The 23,091-nt window shown below is 41.6% G+C and overlaps 1 protein-coding gene across 3 annotated transcripts in view; it reads left to right on the plus strand.

Annotated features, from left to right (window-relative positions):
* Positions 1-23,091, plus strand: part of PDHX (pyruvate dehydrogenase complex component X) — a 99,216-nt gene that overhangs the window by 9,458 nt on the left and 66,667 nt on the right. For 2 of the 3 annotated variants that reach the window (XM_073347928.2, XM_073347930.2), the window contains 2 exons: positions 768-851; positions 11,736-11,836. In XM_073347928.2, the coding sequence (XP_073204029.1) occupies positions 768-851; positions 11,736-11,836 (185 nt within the window). Of the gene's footprint in view, positions 1-767; positions 852-11,735; positions 11,837-22,569; positions 22,643-23,091 lie in introns of those variants that run through there. The other variant, XM_073347931.1, reaches the window with a different exon arrangement.

Consider the following 23,091-nt stretch of genomic DNA (forward strand, 5'->3'; position numbering starts at 1 on the left):
GGACCAGTAACTTTTCTAAGTACTAGTCCCGGACCAGCAGTTATCAGAAAGAAAGATTATCAATTACTGTAGATGATACAGCCACAAAAGGGAATTTGATCAGGAATAGTCTCTGGATTCACTTTACAAATGCTAAAATAATGAGTAATGCTAAAGTTAAATAATTTAAGTACCAGAGCAAAGACAGGTCAGTTTCTATGACTGATATGGAACAAGAGAGAACTAATTAGGGAATAGAAGTCAGGAGCAAATTTATCTATATTTCTGCACTGTAGACTTTCTGGGAGCATGAACCATGTATAACTTCAACTCAGTTTTACAATTCATGTGCTTTAGGGATCATGACCCCTTGGGTGTGGATCTACAGAGACTTTAAGGAATAAATGAACTCTGTTTTAGTCTTTCTCTGCAAGATCTTTATAGCCTGCAAGCATACTAAATCTTTGTTAGAACATTTTCCCTTTGCAGAAAAGGTCCACATTGTATTCAGAAAGGATGAAAAAAAGACATCTTGTTTTATCTCTGCTGTTGAATAAATAAGCATTCTTCCATAAGTATTTCTTTACAAATGTAATAATTTTCTCTTTCAGTAGTCTATAGCACAATACAGAACAAGGGTGGATTTTTTTTTTATTTCCTTGGATTATTTGTCCATTCACTCATTTTGCTTTTAACTCTCATTTCTTTCCTTTCTTAGGGATCTCAACTGTATTAATTGTGTGATAAGCAGAGGTTTTAGTGGTTAATTCCAGTGTCTTGTTTTCTAGGTAGTCCTGCTGTTAAAATACTCATGCCTGCACTGTCTCCTACGATGGAGGAAGGAAATATTGTGAAATGGTTAAAAAAGGAAGGTGAGAGACAATTATCTAAAATGACAAATTTAGTGAGCTGTGCATTGGTTCTCCAACTCATTATGTGGACTATTTTGTAAGAGCAGGATCATTTACTGGATGCCAACTCTCTACCAAATACCCCATCCACAAATTGCTTGTTCTCAAAAATGTTTCTTTCTGCTGCCTACCAAAGACAAGTTCCATGGACCACCGGTTCACTGGTCACAGTCTGAAAACTACCTCTAAGCTACTCTGTTAACATATTTTGTAGTTTTGTAAATACATTCTTAACTCTCAAGTCAAGAAGCATCTTTGCACTCCGCTTCTGAGAGCGTGTGTGTGTTTTTAAAAACAGTAATGGACAAGTAATATTGTAGATTATGAATAATGTACAGATGACTAGATTCCCATGAAATATCACAAATGATTTTTGGAATGATTTATCAATATAGAAATCCTAGACAACTTCAGAGGTGTTGTGGAATCTCTGTTATTACATTCCCAATTTCTTATGGTAATTTGAATTTAAACTGCGTTTTGAGAAAGAAACCTCTGTATGTGGTAATAGTGCCTTATCAGCGTGATGTGAAACTTTAGTTTGTGCTAACTAAACTTTATTTGAATCTTTAAGGGAGGGTATGTACCCCATCTTTGGCACACTAGAATCATTAAGCTGAACATTTAGCCCTTGTCTACACTGGAGTTTTGTTGATGCAATTTACGCTGATGTACAACCACTACTGGAATTAAACCGCTGTTGCATGTTCACACTAGGCTTCTTGTGTTGGTGAAGTGCATCCCCAATACCAGCACAAGAACAGGGCATTGTGGGTAGCTATCCCAGTATGCAACTGGCTGCAGGGTGCTTTGGGAAGTGTTTGCAGTGCCTCATGGGGGCAGGTACAGCATCACTTTCTCAATTCCATTGTTCCATGAGCATCCTACTAGATTGCTTGCTGCTTTTCAACTGCTCTGGTAACCTGCAACCCAGCTGTCTCTGACTGAAAGCGCGGATCCTGCACTCCTGTTCAATATTGTTCTGTGTGTTATGAACACAAGGCTATAAGAGGAGCCCAGTGGGGGAGGAGGAGAGGCTATTCATCTGGGGAATGCCTTGAAGGAGCATATTAACACTGAGCCACAGTAATGTGTGTGTGGTGAGCCTGGCCCTATTTGTTTGCATCATGCTATGGACCTTGTAATGGTTGCTGTGTGCGCCCGAAAAGTAACACATTTTAAATCACTTTTTAAAGTAGCACTCAGTAATTTGACCAAACTGACATTGCTGAACACTAACACAAGAAGCCCTCCGAAGTGTGTGTGTGCGGAGAGAAGGGGGTGAAAGTGTGTGTTGGGGAGGAGAGAGTGTGTGTGAGAGAGAGAGAGAGAGAGAGTCAGTGTGTGTGTGTTGGGGGAGAGTGAGTGTGTCAGCACCCTGTCTCTAAGTATAGCACTCACCAGCCTGAACACTTGTTCAGACCGCAGCCGGAAGCAACCAATTCTGAGACAGAAGCTGGAGCACTGACGGCTGGTGTCCCCCCACCCCCTACCCCAGCTCAGTGGAGACCAGTACGCTGGCGGGGAAGGAGGACGCCCCCACGTCCCTCCGTGACTCTTCACAGCACAGCAGGAGTCTTTCTCTCCCGCACCTCTGCCCCAGCAGCAACCCACCCTGCCTGCCTGCCACTGTGGTCCTAGTGCTGGGGAGAACAGGATTCAGTGTTAATCTTCCCTCTGAGTTCTCCCACAGCCTTCTCTTCCCAAAGACCAAGGAGATTCACCCCTTTCCCTGTGGTCCTAGCAGGAGTGTGTTTGCTGCTGGGAGCCGGCGTGTCCAGCTGGGCAGTAGCTATGTGAGCTCTGCATGCTGAGCAATTTCAAAATTTTGGGAGGAGGTGTATGCCTGTGTAGCTGGATGCAGGGCAGCGGAGTTCAAAATAGTGAGCAGAGCTATCACGGTGGGCATTGTATGATAGCTCCTGGAAGCCAGATGTGGCAAGGAACGAACGCAGTCTCTACACTGACACTTAGTCGATCTAACTTTGCTGAAACATGCTTTACGCCTCTTGTCAAAGTGGTTTTATTTTGTTGACAAAACAGGAGAGTTTTGTTGGTGGGAGGAGCATTGAAGTTTGAACACCTACACTGGTTTGTCGACAAAAGCTGCCTTTTGCTGACAAAACTGTGTAGTGTAGACAAGGCCTTAGCTGTCCTAATATTATCTTGTGACCTTTCACACTGTGGGCTTGATTTATTTTTCCCCCAGAGGTGCTAAGTACTTGCAGCTTCTTTTGATTTCAGTTGCAGTAGTGGGTGCTTAGCACCTTTGAAAATCAGGCTTCATGGCTTTAGGGGGGCAACATGTTTGTGTTAGATTTGGAGCTGCCTATGATTATGAATACTGTTTTATATGGTTCTCTGTGATTATTTTGAGGCGCTCCATTGTGTGACTAAATTGGGTTAATTCACCAAAGAGAGTGTTTACCTGCAGGTAGGAGGAAGAGAGCAATAGCTCAGATAATATTTATTAGCAAAAACTGGATGGACAGTGCTGGAGCCATTGGCTGTAATGTGCTGGATAGATTCCCCCCCACCCCCCCGGGCTTGCTAAATTGTATTTTCCAGAAATGTTTCAACCCTGAGAGCGGGAGAGGGGATCAAAGGGTTTAAAGAGACTGACACATTCTTGAGGAGGTCAGATAGTTAAGGGGAAGACTTAGGCAGATAGTGTTGGGGAGCAGACTGAAACCCAGACTCCAGAGGGTTGGGAGAATTGGGTAAAATAGGCCTGCCTAATTCTTAAAATATGGGCTTTTGTACACGGCAAGCAAACCAGGTTATGAATCTTCAACTCACCAGCTTGCTGCACAGTAATGTTCCATACGGACGTTGTTAGAGTTCAATGAAAGTCCCGGAGTGCTTCTTAATATATTACACTTTTGAAGTAGTAGTACACCAAGATGCCTTCTGGGACTTTCGCTGTACTGCAACAGCATCCACATAGGATGTTACTGTGTGGCAAGCTGGTGAGCTATAGATTCACATCCAGGCTTGCTGAATAGTAACTTGCTGTGCAGATGAGCCTAAGATAATTATGTGTATAAACTGGTTTATTGCTTTCAAAATTCTTTCTCTTGTTATGCTGTGTTCCTGTTGTTAGGATTAAACAATACTTTGTTTTAAAGAAAGCTATTTGGGTCATTGTGTTTACTGCTAGTCACAGCTCCCAAAGGGAAGAACTGCAGGTAATGAGTCCAGCAGGACCTGTTAAGAGTAATTAGAGGTGGTACACACAGGGCTGTAGCCCAGGGCCCCAGTTCTAAGAGTGGGAGAGTCACATGTTTCACCTCAAAGCGGTGAAAGCTCAAGGCCTAAACCTGTCTGGCCTGTACTCCGAGAGAGACCAGAGCAGTGTCAAAAGTGCAGCTAGCCCTGAACTGTGATAAAGTTACAAGCTATTTGGTATGAATTCTTATGTTTCTTCCTACTAGTAAATTATGAAAGACAAGGAACTGTTATGGTGGGTATTCAGGGCTGACATTTTAATAATTAAACGACAGTCTATTCTTAAAGCTAATGGAAATGTAACAAATTTAAGTTGCCTAGACGTATCTCTAAATCTGGAAAGACTCATTTCTAAAACCCATTTCCTTTGCATGAAAAGATACTTTGGGTCCTCGTTTATCTCTTGCTGCCTGAGGTCTGTCACCTGAAAAGTAATTGACCTTTATTAGAATGTGTTGACACTCCTAGATGAATGACCTGTGCAGTATTTTGTGTCTTCACATGCCTTGGCTGTAAATGAGGGTGCTCTAGCTCCATAGGTTCAATCAGAAGAATAATTGGTTCTCACTCTGTCATCAAGAAAACCTGTTTCTTTTTAGCTCTCTCTTGTCCCAGATTCCATGAAAATTCAAGTTAAGGCTGGATTTTAAATTTAATAATGGAGCCCAGGGAAAGAGACATGTTTATGGCTCCTATTGGTGGGTCATAAAGTTGGCAGTTGTACCTTTATGCCCTGGCCTTTAGGGACCAGTAAGATTATATCATGGGCTCTAAAGACCACTGTTAGTTTCACTTTAGAGATAGTTGTAGTCTGAGCACAAAGCTGGGAGCAAAGACCTCCTGAAGTCTAATGCTAGTTCTGATACAGACTTCTTCTGTGGTCTTGAGTGTATTTTTAATTTTTTTCTGCATCAGTATCCTTTTCTAGAATATGGGGATAATACGGGGACTGTGGTACCCCACAGAAGTTTTGAAAATTACTTAGAAATTAGGCTAGGTACTTATATCGCCCTTATTACCATAGTATCAGCATGCTTAATGTTTGTATATGCTTTGACTATGTGGAAAGTATATATATATATTCCCCCACCCCCCCAAATTTAGTTACACTTAAGAAATCATTACTCTGATTCAAGATTAAAATTCAGTTTGTATTTTGATAAAATTCTTTGAGAACCTCAGATCAGAGATACTGTAGGAGAGCAAAGTGTTTTACAAATATTAACCCTCATAGTAACACTTTTGGGAGGTAGGTATAATTATAAATTTATAAATTCAATAAATGAAATTGAAGATCCATGAGGTTTAATGACTTGCAGATAGACAATGACAACAGCCCTGGAAGTTGTCTTTCTCTAAGGCCTGGCATACATCTAAAACTTAGGTCGATCTAGCTATGTTGCTCAAGAGTGAAAAATTCAGATCCCCAAAGACATAACTAAACTGACCTAAGCCCTGGTATAGACCTCTGTAGGTTGGTGGAAAAAGTCTTCAATTGACCTAGTGACCGTCTCTCAAGGGGGTGGATTTACTACAGTCATGGAAAAACCCTTTCTGTTACTGTAGCAAGTGCCTATACTGTAGGGTTGCCAACTTTCTAATTGCACAAAACCAAACACCCTTGCCTTGCTCCTTCTCTGAGGCGCCATCCCCCTTACCTCCATTGCTCGCTTTTCCCCACCCTCACTCACTTCCACTTGGCTTGGGCAGGGGGTTTGGGTGTGGAAGGGGGTGAGGGCTCTGGCTGGAGGTGCAGGCTCTGGGGTGGGGCTGGATATAAGATGTTTGGGGTGCAGGAGGGGACTCTAGGCTGGGGCAGGGGCGGGGGGGGAAGTGCAAGGTATGGACTCAGGGCTGGGGCAGGGGTTGGGTGCAGGCTTTGGGAGGGAGTTAGGGTCTGGGAGGGGGTTCCAACCTGGGGCAGGGAGTTGGGGTGGGGGTTCAGGCTCCAGTTGGGCAGTGCTTGTCTCAGATGGCTCCCAGTTGGCCGTGTGACGGGGCTAAGGCTGGCTTCCTGCCTGCCCTGGCTCAACATGGCTCCCGGAAGCAGATGGTATGTCTGGCTCCTAGGCACAGGGTGGCCAGGCGGCTTTGCAGGTGCTGCCCCTGTCTGCAGGCACTGCCTCTGCAGCTCCCATTGGCCATGGCTCCCTGGGTGGGGGTAATGCGCGGAGCTTTCCTGGTCGCCACTGTGCCTAGGGGCCACAGGGTCATGCCGTCCGAATCCTAGAGCTGCGCGGACCCAGAGTAGGCAGAGAGCCTGCCTTAGTCTGCTGCACCACCGACCGGATTTTTAGTGGCCCGATCAGCAGTGCTGACCGGAGCCGCCAGGGTCCCTTTTCAACCAGGCGTTCCAGTCAAAAACTGGACGCCTGGCAACCCTACTACACTGCAGTGCTATAGGGGTGCTGTGCTGCTCTAGTACTTGTAGTGTGTAGATGTAACATAACTAACCAAAAGTTTCTGATAACCATGAGACCATATTCTACAGCAGTTTAGATTCTTACTTTTGAATATTGTGTCTATAACTACAGTTTAAAGTACAAAATCTTTTAAAACCACTGTACAACTGTTATTTCTTATTATAAAGGTCTTATGCCAGTTCCTCCATGTGTACTATAGAAAGCTATTTCAATCCCTATTATGCTACCCTAGATAAGTATCTGAAAATCAGTTGTGCATATTAATTGCTCTTAATTGAAGGTTGGACTCAAAGACAAATTATTCTAACATTTTGAATACAATGAGATCTCTTTCCATTTAAAAAATCTGAATGTGATACATGGGCTCATTTAGCACATCTTTGATAATAATTAGTTCTAAATATTATTTTTTGCCAAGCAGTGTAATAAGGGTTAAAGCAAATGGGTAGATAGATTTTTAAAGGGGGGGGGGGAAAGGAAAGTGGAGTAATGCTTCTAAATTTACCACCATTAAGTGATTCTCATAAATGACTCATCCTGCAATGACTTGATGTATATGATTGAATGGCACTAGTAGATATATATTCTTACTGATCTTATATCTGAAAAAATAAACATTATATGGTACCGTGTTTTAAAGTAAATGGAAAGAGACAAGATTGGAAAGGTAACATAACAGGTTTACATGGGGAAAACCCACACATTTCCACCATGTAACCAGCAGGGGTCACCAGAATACTATTCTGGTCACTGATCCTGCTCTTTAAGTAAGTATGTAATATTTGTTTTTACAGTTGCACAGGAGAGAAATGATTTCACGTCAGCAGGAGAAAATACATTGTATTTAATAGGCAGCTTCACTATTTCTCCCTTACGATTAGTGCAGCTTTCTATTGATTCCTGTGGGTAATGAAATCCATTGCTTTAGAATAAAAAGCAGTTTTATTTTTAAGATATTTATTATGTATGAATTTAGTACTGGTGAAAGACGATAGATTGACAGCCCTGGAGACTACAATCCTCTGATTATCCTGAGCCAGGTACACGGAATTGGCAGCATCAGTGGATGCTTCCCCATATACTATAACTCAACTATGTTCTAGAGCAGTGCTACTCAAAGTGGTGGTCCGCGGACCGAGCCATCAGCTGCCGGTCTGCGTGCACATTGGAAAAAAAATGACCAGTCCCCCACATCAGGTAGCTTGAGAAAGCACTGTTCTAGAGGGACCACCTCTAGAGACTGAGAGAAGGGAGTTCTCCATTGTCAATCCTTATGCATCAAGGGGTGCAATTTGTGTCCTATGATTTGGACACCTGTCCACTAGTAACTGGACTGACACTACCAACTTTTTGCATCTAGGCTACTGAACCTCTGTTGGGTATGACATAAGTTAAATTTGAAGGAAAACTCCAGTGTAGTAGAAGTCGTAATCACTCTAATATAAGGAGCTAACCACTGAAAACAAGGGTTTTCAAAGTGTCTGAATAATTACAATGAATTTAACTATTCACACAAAGAGTAGCCATCTGAACAATTTTATGATACCAAGTACCAGCTTTTCCATTTTCAGCAAAGCTCTCTGCTTTCCAATTCTTTCCGGTCAGAAAGCTGATTTTTTCAGTTGTACTTGGCATCAAATTGGGCACCTGCTGGGATGTATCATGAATTTGGCAGCCCCCGCTGAGAGGTACCACACTCCCATTCATTAAACTGAGTTACTGAACCAGTGACCGGGATTTCTAAAGGCTATATCACAACATACTTCTAAAAATAGATATTGCGTCAAATCTTCTGCCACTGGCTGCTGCTCTGGTGGGGCCAAGAGGCAGAAAAAGTTTGTGTTATCAGTTTCCTAGAGAGTCCCCAGTGCAGGGGAATCCCCAAGCACCTTGGAAGGCTTTGATGTCCCCAGAGAAAGAGGCGTATTGAGCGGGTGGGGACCCTGCTGGAGCGCTGCTGTGCTTTGGCAATCATGTACTGCTGGAGCTATTACTGTAAAGTAAAATTTAAAAATAAAACTGCTCTAAGGCTGCTGTAAGTGGCACCAGGGTCTAGAGTAGCCACCGACAGGCCGTAGTCTAATGATAAGAGGTGTAGAGATGTCACTTGCCCCCTCAACTGTGCTGGGCACAGAATTGGCATAGCTAAGGAATGAGTCCGTTTTATTTAGTAAATACCTAGCTAACTGTCTAAGGTAGTATAAGTTATAACAAACCACACGAAATAACCATCTAACAGAACTAAACCACTGTGAATTACAGTTGACGAGCTTGGTAGCCCCCCGTGAGCCATCCAGTCCCTAATTCTGTTGCAATTTAATGTGTCCTAATGTAGATTTCTTTTTTAACATGAAATAATGAAGTGCTAAGTTCCCTGTATATCTTTGAGTGGACAAAGAAACTGGCCATCTTTTCTCTCCTTAGAGTTCCCACAATGGAACCTCAGGGAAGTATTTATTTAATCGAGGCTTGAATATAGCTGCTGTTTCTTACTGCAAAGGTCATCCAAACCATATAGCAGTTCTTTCTCTTTCTTTTTCCCCCAATCCCTTTTCAAGTAGTCACAATACAAGAAATAATCAAGACAAAGATCTGCACATGTCACATACACAAACAGAAATCGTAGGTGGCAAAGTAATTTTTCTGAGGTTTAAGCACTTCAGAGAGCAAGTGGAAAGTAAAATTAGACATATAATGCTGTCACTTCATTTATTGTGCTGCGGAAAGTGTTAAAGCCTGTGTTTTGCATTTTATTTAAAAATACAGTACCTACAAACCTGATACATAATTGTACTTTTTCTCCAGTGCTGTGTAAAGGAAAGCATATTTTTATCAGCTTTAAAGCCAAAACATTCTGGATCCTTTCCAGGTTTCCCACTGTAATTTCATTTAATGGCAAGTATCCAGTCATTATTCATCTGTCAGAACAATCCAGGCTCATAGGGCTGTTGTTATGATATAGCAGGCATGTATGTGCTTAAAAGAAGAGGAAAACCATAATATAACTTGATCCCATCAGTAGATTTGTGTAGTTCATGCTGATCCATTGCAGAGCCATTGGCCATTATCTTTGAAAACTCATGGCGATCTGGGGAAGACCCAGAAGATTGGAAAAAGGCTAATGTAGTGTCCATCTTTAAAAAAGGGAAGAAGGATGATCCTGGGAACTACAGGCCAGTCAGCCTCACCTCAGTCCCCGGAAAAATCATAGAGCATGTCCTCAAGGAATCAATTCTGAAGCACTTAGATGAGAGGAAAGTGATCAGGAACAGTCAGCATGGATTCACCAAGGGAAAGTCATGCCTGACTAATCTAATTGCCTTCTATGCTAAGATAAGTGGTTCTGTGCATGAAGGGAAAGCAGTGGACGTGTTATTCCTCGACTTTAGCAAAGCTTTTGACACAGTCTCCCACAGTATTCTTGTCAGCAAGTTAAAGAAGTTTGGGCTGGATGGATGCACTACAAGGTGGGTAGAAAGTTGGATAGATTGTCGAGCTCAACGGGTAGTGATCAATGGCTCCATTTCTAGTTGGCAGCTGGTATCTAGCGGAGTGCCCCAGGGGTCGGTCCTGGGGCCGGTTTTGTTCAATATCTTCATTAATGATCTGGAGGATGGTGTGGATTGCACCCTCAGCAAGTTTGCGGATGACACTAAACTGGGAGGAGTGGTAGATAAGCTGGAGGGTAGGGATAGGATACAGAGGGACCTAGACAAATTGGAGGATTGGGCCAGAAGAAATCTGATGAGGTTCAACAAGGACAAGTGCAGAGTCCTGCACTTAGGTTGGAAGAATCCAATGCACCGCTACAGACTAGGGACCGAATGGCTAGGCAGCAGTTCTGCAGAGAAGGACCTAGGGGTGACAGTGGATGAGAAGCTGGATATGAGTCGACAGTGTGCCCTTGTTGCCAAGAAGGCCAATGGCATTTTGAGGTGTATAAGTAGGGGCATTGCCAGCAGGTCGGGGGATGTGATTGTTCCCCTCTATTCGACATTGGTGAGGCCTCATCTGGAGTACTGTGTCCAGTTTTGGGCCCCACACTACAAGAAGGATGTGAATAAATTGGAGAGAGTCCAGCGAAGGGCAACAAAAATGATTAGGGGTCTGGAACACATGAGTTATGAGGAGAGGCTGAGGGAACTGGGATTGTTTAGTCTACAGAAGAGAAGAATGAGGGGGGATTTGATAGCTGCTTTTAACTACCTGAAAGGTGGATCCAAAGAGGATGGATCTAGACTATTTTCAGTGATAGCAGATGACAGGACAAGGAGTAATGGTCTCAAGTTGCAGTGGGGGAGGTTTAGGTTGAATATTAGGAAAAACTTTTTCACTAGGAGGGTGGTGAAACACTGGAATGTGTTACCTAGGGAGGTGGTGGAATCCCCTTCCTTAGAAGTTTTTAATGTCAGGCTTGACAAAGCCCTGGCTGGGATGATTTAGTTGGGATTGGTCCTGCTCTGTGCAGGGGGTTGGACTAGAGATCCCTCCGGAGGTCCCTTCCAACTCTGTTATTCTATGATTCTATGATCCACTTCTAACACCACACACATTTTCATTTCACAAAAGATGTGTATTTCTTGTTTGTTCAGGATTTTATAAAAGACTAAGAGGAAACAAACTGATAGACTTGCCGTTTGAATATTTTTCATTTCTTGAAGTTTTATTTGTATATCTGTAATGATGATTGGAGTCCATTGCAGAGGATGGTTTCATGTTTAACTCTTTGCTATAAATTCAAAATAACACTTGCGCCTCTCTCTCTCTATCTCTCGCTTGTGTATATAAACACACACAGACACACAACAATGTCTTATGTATAGTTTTAAGACAGTGCTGCTTGTTATCAGTATTCTATTAAGAAATACTTACATCACCATTTTCATCAATGGCTAGCAGTTATTGCCAAAGGCTGGAGATAAGGATTTCAGGGTTGCCTTCTTGACTATGCTCCTGACTGGTTGTGACCTAAGGCAAGTCACTTCATTGTTCTGTCTGTCTGAATACTTACCGCAAACATGGGTAATTAATGATGTTAACACCTTACAAAAGAGCAATGATTTTTATCCAGAAGTCTCAAAGTACAATATTATTTACTGCATTTTTAATCATCCTTACAATACTGGAAAACTGGTAGCCAGATGCATGCTTCAAAGTTATTCTACAATATTTTAAATCATGTCTTGTTTTGCAGGTGAAACTGTAAATGCAGGAGATGCATTATGTGAAATCGAAACAGACAAAGCAGTGGTAACCATGGAGTCAAGTGATGATGGCATATTGGCTAAAATAATGGTAGGATTAACTGTCTTCAGCGGGGTGGAGGTCGTTTGTCATGGGTTGAGGTCAACTCTCATATTAGTTCAAAAATTACTTTAATATGAGCTTCAGTCTGTATTTCCTGTCACCTCATTTTCAGAATAAGACACCAACACACTTTTACTGAATAGCTTTTATATTTGTAAATTTACAAGTGCTGAACTACTAAAGTTATAGATAAGTGTAATTTTCATCTATGAGGATAATTTATGGTTTTATACATTTTGTTGCCTTATGACTTGCTTCCATCAAATATTTAAATTTTATTCTTGGTGTTAGTTAATTAGAATTTAGGAATAACACCTAATTAATTTTTCACTATCTACCTGCTGAAGCATCTGGTGGGGGGCCACTGTTGGAGACAAGATATTGGACTAGATGGCCCATGGGTCTGATTCAGTATAGCAATTCCTATATTCCTAAAATCTATTTTAAAAATAGGAAATCTCCATGAGTGTAGAAAAAATAGGGGAATATTGAAATAGCCAGAGGTAGGAAATAATTGGAATTAATGTATTGAATCTACCATCAGGCTGATTGCTCTGCCTGTTTGGGAGGGGTGTGTGTGTGTGGGGGGGGAAGATATCCTCTTTGTGTGTGGGTGGGCGGGCCGGAGGGGGGTGTCTTTGCAGTCTGATTGTAAGCGACAATAGGGTTTTGAGCTGGTCTGGAGCCTACCCATGCAGATCAGATTGCCAGATGGATTTTAAACAATTTGGAGCAGGAACAGTATCCTCTTATAAGTCCATACAGCATCTAGGACAATGGGGTCCAGATTCTCACTGGGGCCTGTAAATGCTACCAAAATACAAAGGATTAATAATAGTAATCACATTCTCCATTTTACTTAATTACAAGTTTTATATAATGGCAATCACATTCTGGTTCTGCACTTTAGAAATTCAACTCTTCCCTTTGTTATAAGTTTTTAGGACAATGATCCTAATTACATCATCATCTTTGATATTTATTAATTTGCTGGTGGAATAGTGTTGCATATTTTCTCTATCCCCATCCTCACTTAGCTCTGTAGTCTTAAACTGTAGATTGTGAACTTTTTGGGCCAATGACCATATTTGTACAGAGCCTGCCAGAATGGGGTCCTGATCGTGACGGGGTCCCATGGGTCCTTCTGTAATATAAACAATAATAAATAAATCTGATGTCACATGGTTACTAAGAACACATCATTGGCATTCAACATGTAGATAACTGATTCTTGTGGTAAGCTTCTGGATTCACAATGCAGTTGAGAGTCCTGTATTTGTTATGTAAGGTGCTAAAGAAATCGCCAAATGCTGTTTCTCCTTCTGAGTTGTTTTTGGGATGACTCCGAGTAGAACTTCAGTTTTGACACCTTTATTCTGACTTAATTGTTTTGGAATAGAGAAGAAGCTTTGATTGTCTGGAGATGGAATGTGTCAATGTTGCATGTGGCTGGGTATTTTCAGCTGTTCCAAGACCACTAACTTAGGCTGAACTCCACTCTAATTCTTCAAACTCATCTTTCCTCTTACAAGGCTTGATCCAGTAAGGACAATGAAAGGGTCAATGACTTCAGAGGGAACTGAAATGGCCCCTCAGTTCCTAGCCTCTGTTTCTGATACATTCATTTTGTTTTTTTCTAAAGGTGAGCATGCACTGCCAAGTCTGTGTTTTGGTAACAAGGACTAGAAAGGTGGATAGGATGTAAATAACAGCATGAGAAGGGGGACAGTGAAGGGGAAACAGCATTATATTGGAGAGATTAATCTTCTAGTGGCTTCACCAGAAGGGCAGTGAATTTGCCAACCATCTAAACAGTTCTTAAAGCCAGTCAGACTTCATCTCTTTTAATTCATTCGGTGATTTTTTTTTTTTTTTGTCACAGGAATGTTTGAGATGAGCTGGGCATGTGACTTGGGGTGGTCTTTCTTCACACTTATTCACGTCATCTCTTGAGCCAGATTCGCCATACAAAAGACTGATTCTATACTGGATGCTTCTATTTGATCTACTAATGTTTGTATTAGATTAAGCCATAATAAATATTTTGCAAGTACTTATTGCTTTTTAACATAAAGAATCCCAAAGAGCTTAACAGTTATACTAGTACCACAGAACTGCATCCACATTTGGGCTGGAGGGTGGTAACCAAGTGAACAACCTGGGGTGCACTGCACAGCCTGAAACTTGTCTAAGGACAATGGCACCGAGCTGTTCCAGGCCAGGATTTCACTAATAATGCATAGACCACTCAGCCACACCATCCTGATCTCAATGCAAATTCTCAACGGCACACAGTTGACAGATCAATTTCTTCACCAAAAACACAAACAGATCAATTTCTTCACCAAAAAAATATAGAATTAAGATTAAATAAGCAAAGTGTGTTTCCAACATTTATAGACTCATTTATACACTGTTTTCTTAATAAAAATAACTGTGATTGAGTACGTACTTTAATCATGTATTTAGGGTTCTTATTTTTGTATTAAAATATTAATAATGGTGTAGCTAACTGCATAGGTTTTCAGTCAGCAACCTAGCCTATATTTCAAAACACAGCAACCAGCCCAGAGTCCTACCAAACTCAGTGCCACGTTCCAGCACAGAAAGTGCTCCTCTTTTGCCCCCCCCAAAGTTTGATCAATAGTAATAAGACAGAATTGCCCTTGAGAATACACTCTCTCTGGCTGACTCCCTTAGTCTCCCAGCTACCTTCATTTTACGAGCCACTGCAAGCCTGGGCTCCACCTAGAATGGGTGACTCAGCTGCTCTCACTAAGCTGCCTCTAATCACTGTCCTATTCAATCAGATCAAACCAAAAGTTATATGGATAGTGTAGCATATGTACATGTTTAATACCATTCCCTATAGAAACATTTTTAAAACGAAGGATTGAAAATACTGTAGGGGGAAGTATTGGAAAAAATATTTTCTTTTTTAGTCTCTGTTGGGAGGCCTGAGAAAAATGCCACCCAACTGCATCAGTGGTGGGGAAACTTAATGAGGCCAGTGGTGAAAAGGGGACAGACTCAGTAGCAAGGGAGGGAGGCACTCTCTCAGGGCCAATAGGTAGCTTCTCTCCCCTTGAAGTCTCTGGCACCCATTGACCAGCTGAGGCAGAGGAGTGCTGATTGGCCAGCATTCCCCAGCCTCCTTGGGCTCCAATCCAGCAACCCATCCAATCCACCCGCAGGTCTAGCCAATTGCCTGTTTAGGGGATCAGGAAGGAATTTTTTCTCCCATGGGCCAATTGGCAGAGGACCAGGGAGGAATTTGCCTTCCTCGCAGAACCTTCAAGCCACGGTTGGTTAAGTAGGAATCTGCTTAGTACCTAACTGAGCTACTGGGGTGGAGTTGTTATTTGTCACAACTTGTAGCTGGTTTCCAGTGTGGTTAAGAGAATAAAATGAATGGTTCCCAGAGGTAAGAGACCAGGGATTTTGGTGTTGGGCCTTGGGCTCATGTGATAGGGTCAGAACTTGTGGTCCTTGTGTGTTGAGGTCCCCACCCTGCTGACCCTCTGTCTCCCTCTTGACAATAGGGGTAGCGGGCTAGGACTCAGAGAGCTGAGTCCTGCGGGGTAGGCTGACAAGAATTGTCAAGGTTCCTTCCCCACTCTGAACTCTAGGGTACAGATGTGGGGACCTGCATGAAAGATCCCCTAAGCTTATTCTTACCAGCTTAGGTTAAAACTTCCTCAAGGTACAAACTTTGCCTTGTCCTTTAATCCTATGCTGCCACCACCAAGCGTGTTAAACAAAAAACAGCGAAAGTGCCTACTGGGAGACGTCTTGCCCCCTGCCAAATATCCCCCCAAGCCCTATACCCCCTTTCCTGGGGAAGGCTTGATAAAAATCCTCACCAATTTGTACAGGTGGACACAGACCCAAACCCTTGGATCTTAAGAACAATGAAAAAGCAATCAGGTTCTTAAAAGAAGACTTTTAATTAAAGAAAAAGTAAAAGAATCACCTCTGTAAAAATCAGGATGGTAAATACCTTACAGGGTAATCAGATTCAAAACATAGAGAATCCCTCAAGGCAAAACCTTAAGTTACAAAAAGATACAAAAACAGGAATATACATTCAATTCAGCATAGCTATTTTACCAGCCATTAAAGCCATTAAACAAAAGGAAATCTAATGCATTTCTAGCTAGATTACTTACTAACTTTTAACAGGAGTTCTGAACTGCATTCCTGATCTGTTCCCGGCAAAAGCATCACACAGACAGACAGACTTTTTGCTCCCGTCCCCCTGCTCCAGCTTTGAAAGTATCTTGTCCTCTCATTGGTCATTTTGGTCAGGTGCCAGCGAGATTATCTTAGCTTCTTAACCCTTTACAGGTGAAAGGGTTCTGCCTGTGGCCAGGAGGGATTTTATAGCACTGTGGACACAAACGTGGTTACCCTTCCCTTTATATTTATGACAAGAGGCTATCCCGCGTTATGGGTTATATGGTAAGAAGCCCTGTAACTCCCGCACTGGAACCAGTTAATACCTGGCATAGGAGAGTATTAAAGTTTAATTAAAGTTGCAGCCAGCTACTTAATTCCATGCATCTGTCTGTCCTCATTCTGCCACTCTCTGCATCGAGTGGCAGAGATGAAGAAATAAAATATAACTGCAAGAAATGGGATAAACTGAGGGCGAAGACTTAGGATGAATACAGGTAATCCTTTCAGAGAGTGAGGACTCTTACGCTAGGAATTGTCTGCTGTGGTTTAATTGTTTTGGACTAATGAAAAACTAGACTGGATAAAACGCTGTTTACTGTAGGGAATACTTTTGCATTGTCACTGAGATTGGTTGGAGGATCATTCTAATAGGTATTTTCTATCTTTAAATTTTATAATCACCTAATCAATTTCAGTAAGGCATTTGATATAGTTCCACATGGGAAAATATTAGCTAAATTGGAAAAGATGGGGATCAGTATGAAAATTGAAAGGTGGATAAGGAACTGGTTAAAGGGGAGACTACAGCGGGTCACACTGAAAGGTGAACTGTCAGGCTGGAAGGAGGTTACTAGTGGAGTTCCTCGGGGATCAGTTTTGGGACTAATCTTTTTATTACTGACCTTGGCACAAAAAGTGGGAATATACTAATAAAGTTTGCAGATGATACAAAGCTGAGAGGTCTTGCCAATACAGAGAAGGACCGGGATATCCTACAGGAAGATCTGGATGACCTTGTAAACTGGAGTAATAGCAGTAGGATGAAAATTAATAGTGAAAAGTGCAAGGTCATGCATTTAGGGATTAATAACAAGAATTTTTGTTATAAAGTGGGGATGCATCACTTGGAAGTAACAGAGGAGGAAAAGGACCTCGGAGTATTGGTTGATCACAGGATGACTGTGCCGCCAATGTGATATGACCGTGAAAAAAGCTAATGCGGTCTTGGGATGCATCAGGTGAGGTATTTCCAGTAGAGATAAGGAGATGTTAGTACCGTTATACAAGGCATTGGTGAGACTTCATCTGGAACATTGTGTGCAGTTCTGGTCTCCCATGTTTAAGAAAGATGAGAAGGGCTACTAGGATGATCCGAGGAATGGAAAACCTGTTTTATGAAAGGAGACTCAAGGAGCTTGGCTTGTTTAGCCTAACCAAAAGAAGGCTGAGGGGGGATATGATTGCCCTCTATAAATATATTAGAGGGATAAATACCACAGAGGGAGAGGAATTATTTAAGCTCAGTACCAATGTGGACACAAGAACAAATGGATATAAACTGGCCATCAGGAAGTTTAGACTTGAAATTAGACGAAGGTTTCTAACCATCAGAGGAGTGAAGTTCTGGAACAGCCTTCCAAGGGGAGCAGTAGGGGCAAAATACCTATTTGGTTTCAAGACTAAGCTTGATAAGTTTATGGAGGGGATGGTATGATGGGATAGCCTAATTTTGGCAATTAATTGATCTTCGACGATTAGCGTTAGATATGCCCAATGGCCTGTGATGGGATGTTAGATGGGGTGGGATCTGAGTTACTACAGAAAATTTTTTCTTGGGTGTCTGGCTGGTGAGTCTTGCTCACATGCTCAGGGTTTAGCTGATTGCCATATTTGGGGTCGGGAAGGAATTTTCCTTCAGGGCAGATTGGCAGAGGCCCTAAGGGTTTTTCGCCTTCCCCTGCAGTGCGGGGCATGGGTCACTTGCAGGAGGATTCTCTGCACCTTGAAATTTTTAAACCACGATTTGAGGACTTCAATAGTCAGACATAGGTTAAGGGTTTGTTACAGGAGTGGGTGGGTGAGATTCTGTGGCTTGCATTGTGCAGAAGGTCAGACTAGACGATCATAATGGTCCCTTCTGACCTTAAAGTCTATGATTCTATGAAGTTATCTCTCTGGGAACAGGAATTTCTTTTACTAGGTACAGGTGTGTGTGTTACATGTTCACCACATGATGCTTATAATGATGACACAATAGATATATTTATTTTTCTTATTACCAAAGGGGTGTTGTAGGCTGGTGCCAAACTGAATAGCTGCAAATTGTTTTTATATATAAAATCCATAGGATAAGTACTATATGTCTTACCAGTCTATTTTTTTCCCTGACAATAAACAAAAGCTGGGAGGAGGATGGTTGGAGGCTGAACAAGCACTACTTAGGCAGAAAGAAAAGGAGGACTTGTGGCACCTTAGAGACTAACCAATTTATTAGAGCATAAGCTTTCGTGAGCTACAGCTCACTTCTTCAGATGCATATCGTGGAAACTGCAGCAGGCTTTATATATACACAGAGAATATGAAACAATACCTATTCCCACCCCACTGTCCTGCTGGTAATAGCTTATCTAAAGTGATTTCCAGCACAAATCCAGGTTTTCTCACCCTCCACCCCCCCACACAAATTCACTCTCCTGCTGGTGATAGCCCATCCAAAGTGATAACTCTTTACACAATGTGCATGACAATTAAGCTGGGCTATTTCCTGCATAAATCCAGGTTCTCACATCCCCCCCACCCCCATACACACACAAACTCACTCTCCTGCTGGTAATAGCTCATCCAAACTGACCACTCTTCAAGTTAAAATCCAAGTTAAACCAGAACATCTGGGGGGGGGGGGGGGGTAGGAAAAAACAAGAGGAAACAGGCTACCTTGCATAATGACTTAGCCACTCCAAGTCTCTATTTAAGCCTAAATTAATAGTATCCAATTTGCAAATGAATTCCAATTCAGCAGTTTCTCGCTGGAGTCTGGATTTGAAGTTTTTTTGTTTTAAGATAGCGACCTTCATGTCTGTGATCGCGTGACCAGAGAGATTGAAGTGTTCTCCGACTGGTTTATGAATGTTATAATTCTTGACATCTGATTTGTGTCCATTTATTCTTTTACGTAGAGACTGTCCAGTTTGACCAATGTACATGGCAGAGGGGCATTGCTGGCACATGATGGCATATATCACATTGGTGGATGTGCAGGTGAACGAGCCTCTGATAGTGTGGCTGATGTTATTAGGCCCTGTGATGGTGTCCCCTGAATAGATATGTGGGCACAGTTGGCAACGGGCTTTGTTGCAAGGATAAGTTCCTGGGTTAGTGGTTCTGTTGTGTGGTATGTGGTTGTTGGTGAGTATTTGCTTCAGGTTGCGGGGCTGTCTGTAGGCAAGGACTGGCCTGTCTCCCAAGATTTGTGAGAGTGTTGGGTCATCCTTTAGGATAGGTTGTAGATCCTTAATAATGCGTTGGAGGGGTTTTAGTTGGGGGCTGAAGGTGACGGCTAGTGGCGTTCTGTTATTTTCTTTGTTAGGCCTGTCCTGTAGTAGGTAACTTCTGGGAACTCTTCTGGCTCTATCAATCTGTTTCTTTACTTCTGCAGGTGGGTATTGTAGTTCTAAGAAAGCTTAGGCAGAAGCTATCAGCAAACCTGCATGCTTTTTTTTTTTTAATTTTTTAAAAAAGCCTTCTGTCAGCATATCTTATTCTAAGGCAGTATTTAAAACAGCCATTATAAATGGTACTTGTATTGCACATTAAATTATCATTAAAGTAGTAGTATTGTATGCACTTCCCTTATCTTTATTCATGTCACATCAGTGATGCTCAGCTTCCAGTTTAGAGTCACTGATGATATGTGGTCATAGATTGGTGAACACATTTCAAAGCTGACTTGATGATGTGTGGAAGAGAAATGTTTTGAAGTCAGATCTAAGCATTTGTATTCACTGCTCTCTTCCCCTCCCGCCTCCTCCCCCACAATCTCCCCATATTATCTTACTTCAGGATTTCACAGAGTTAAATGGAAACAGAGTTAATATTTATCTGGAAAGTGAAAGGAATGTATTGCAGCTCACCTGAGACTTTTTAAACTTCTTTGAGGTTTTAAACAGCATCCGATGAAGTGAGCTGTAGCTCACGAAAGCTTACGCTCATATAAATTGGTTAGTCTCTAAGGTGCCACAAGTACTCCTTTTCTTTTTGCGAATACAGACGAACGTGGCTGCTACTCTGAAACCTGTGATGAGAATGAATCTGTTAACTCACACCCATCTGCTATAGAAGGTAGATAAGCTGTTCTCCATCCTCCTCTTTGGTTGTCTTGAGCTCATTATGATTTCTCTCCTTTCCCCTTGCCCCCTATCCTTAAGGGATTGGAAAGCACTTCGCTTAGTTGTAATGCTGCATGAAATATTGATGGAAGTGACATTAGCCTTTCATAGTTGAACCTTTTAAGTATTCTAATGCTACCTATGAGTAAAGCATGAATTCGGATATAAGTAACATCTGCTGCCTTATCTATAGGTTCTGAATTAATTCACTACTGTAGTACTAAAACTCCTGGTTAAGAAATATCAGAGTTTAAAACACTACTCACATTTATTAATCATTGTTGCTTAATTAATAAATGAGTTTTGAAAGCTCTTAACACTGCAGCAATTATTCTTTTATGCTTGTGGGTTATTTGATATCAGTGAGATGATGCATAGGACAATTTCTAACTCAATGTACATGCCTTTAGGGTTTTTTTTTTTGGTTGTGGGGATATACATTTGCATACTGCTTGTATTTCAAGTATTAAAAGTTATTTAAGTCCAGACCCAAAACCAAAGTTTAAACTTTGGTTCCAAATAACCTATCTGGAAAATGCTTGAAGATGTTGCTGAACTGTTTGCATGTACAGATATTAAGTACAAAATTTAAAACTGCTGCTGACTTTTTAAAATGTTGTCATAATTTTTATCTGTCTTCTCACCAAGGCACTCAGGCTGCTATACAACAGAAATTAAAATGCATTACTGCATTTTAAAGATACATGCAATAGAAGCATGATAAAAAACACTCTTCACAATTTTAGAGGTGATCTGTCATAAATAAAAAGGAGGAAAGGTAACTTTTCTATGTATTTGCAATATAAGACACCTATAGTGTGGTATATGGAAACTTTTTTACATGGCTTTAACTCATATTAATAACATACTTTAAAGGAAGAGCAAAACCACCACAATCCTCTGCAGCTCGAGGCTTTAGAAACAGGACGGAAGGATCATCTATAGGCCCACCATTTCATAGGTCAGCCAGCTGAAAGACTGCAAAGAAATAAATCTTGCAGAGCCACATTTAGAATTAGCTGCTTGTGTTAAGCATGTCTGCCGCAGGGGTGATTTCCACATGCCTAGACCTGCTACTGAGGGAGGCCTGTACCTGGCTACTGTGAACTTTATCTCTAGAATGGTGAGTTCCAGCATTCCGGACAAGCATAGGTCAGAAGGCAAGTCAAAGGTCGAGAGTTGTGCTTAGGCTACTTTATGGTTTTATGTATAATGACCAGTACCTGGAACTTCATTTGATGCAGGAAGCTGCAGTGCACAGTCATGAGCGTCTCAACCACGTAATACATTCCAGAGGCAGGGAACTGCACTTGGGACTAGCTGGAGCTAAGTGCAAACCAAAAAGTCCCCAAAACATGGACAACCAGGCATGGAGTGTAGTTTCTTTGTAATTAATGCAATCTGAGAGTCTAGGAGTAAAGATAAAAGTGCTATAAATATTGAACCCAGGTTGGTCTTGCTATATTTCTTAATGCCTCAGTTTCTCGCTTTAAAATGGGGATAATTATGTTTATCCACTTTTGTGAAGTGCTTTGAGATATATGGGTGAAAAGCTCTGTAAACATGCAAAGCATAACTGAGATTGATGTGTTAGTTTCACACCTAGAGTCCATCCCACAGTAAAAGCACTGTTACCTGCCTACCAAAAATGGGACAATGGGACCCCAAAATGTTTTTGGTATCAGAAGGCAAATATATTAGATGATTTTACTAGTTGGTTAATTATCATGACATAATAAGACATAGTAGTAAATGTCCTACCTGTTTAATTGCATTTATATTTCACTGTGTGCTTGAAGCTGCTTTCTAAATACCTCTGGCTCTAACCCTGCATCGTATGGTTATAAATGTCTCCTAGAATTGATAGTATTTTTCACTCAGTTGCTTGGTAATGTATTTTGAATTGCTAACACTGTCAATAGGCCAAAAACAGTTATTCATCCAGGCTTAATGCCACAGGAAGGGTGAAAAAAATCAATAGACCAGTTTCAGCAGCGTTAGCAGCAAGTGCTCATGCTTCCTCTAAGGTGAGAAGTGCTCTCACTTGTTGGGCTTTGGGCTTGCAATGTGTGTTTGTGTGTGTGGGGTGAGGGGGGCAAGTACAGAGCGATATTTATAACATTTTAAAACCTATTTTAAATGATTTTTGTTTTCTAGTGCCATTTGGTAGACTAATCTTGAGTGGGGAGTACTGTCCAGCTGTTGAGAACAGGAGGAGTCAGGACTGTTTGTATGTATCTCTACCACTATTAGGTGGTGTACCCAGAACTGTGCCAGGCATATCGCAAGGTTAATAGAAAAACATTCTTTGTCCCAAAGAGCTGACTTTCTTACGTGACCAATGTGTGTTTCATCTTTGAAAATGGGGGCAACATTTACTTCACTAGGATGCTGCATATAAGGTGAATAGAACCCCCTGAGAGGCTCTTTTGAGCCTGTTTGGTGTAAAGTACTGCTGTATATCATAGTCATCAGCAGTTTATATAAGTTACTATATGATTGATATGAATACATTTCACAGTTTTCTCACAAAGGGCTTGGTTTGACTGTCCACTGAAGTCAATTGGAGCCTCCCCATTGGCTCTTTACCTTTTTATGAGACTCTTACATGGTAAAAAGACAGGTTTCAGAGTAACAGCCGTGTTAGTCTGTATTCGCAAAAAGAAAAGGAGTACTTGT

The sequence above is a fragment of the Lepidochelys kempii genome, chromosome 6 (assembly GCF_965140285.1).
Source record: "Lepidochelys kempii isolate rLepKem1 chromosome 6, rLepKem1.hap1, whole genome shotgun sequence".
Lineage (NCBI taxonomy): Eukaryota > Metazoa > Chordata > Testudines > Cheloniidae > Lepidochelys > Lepidochelys kempii.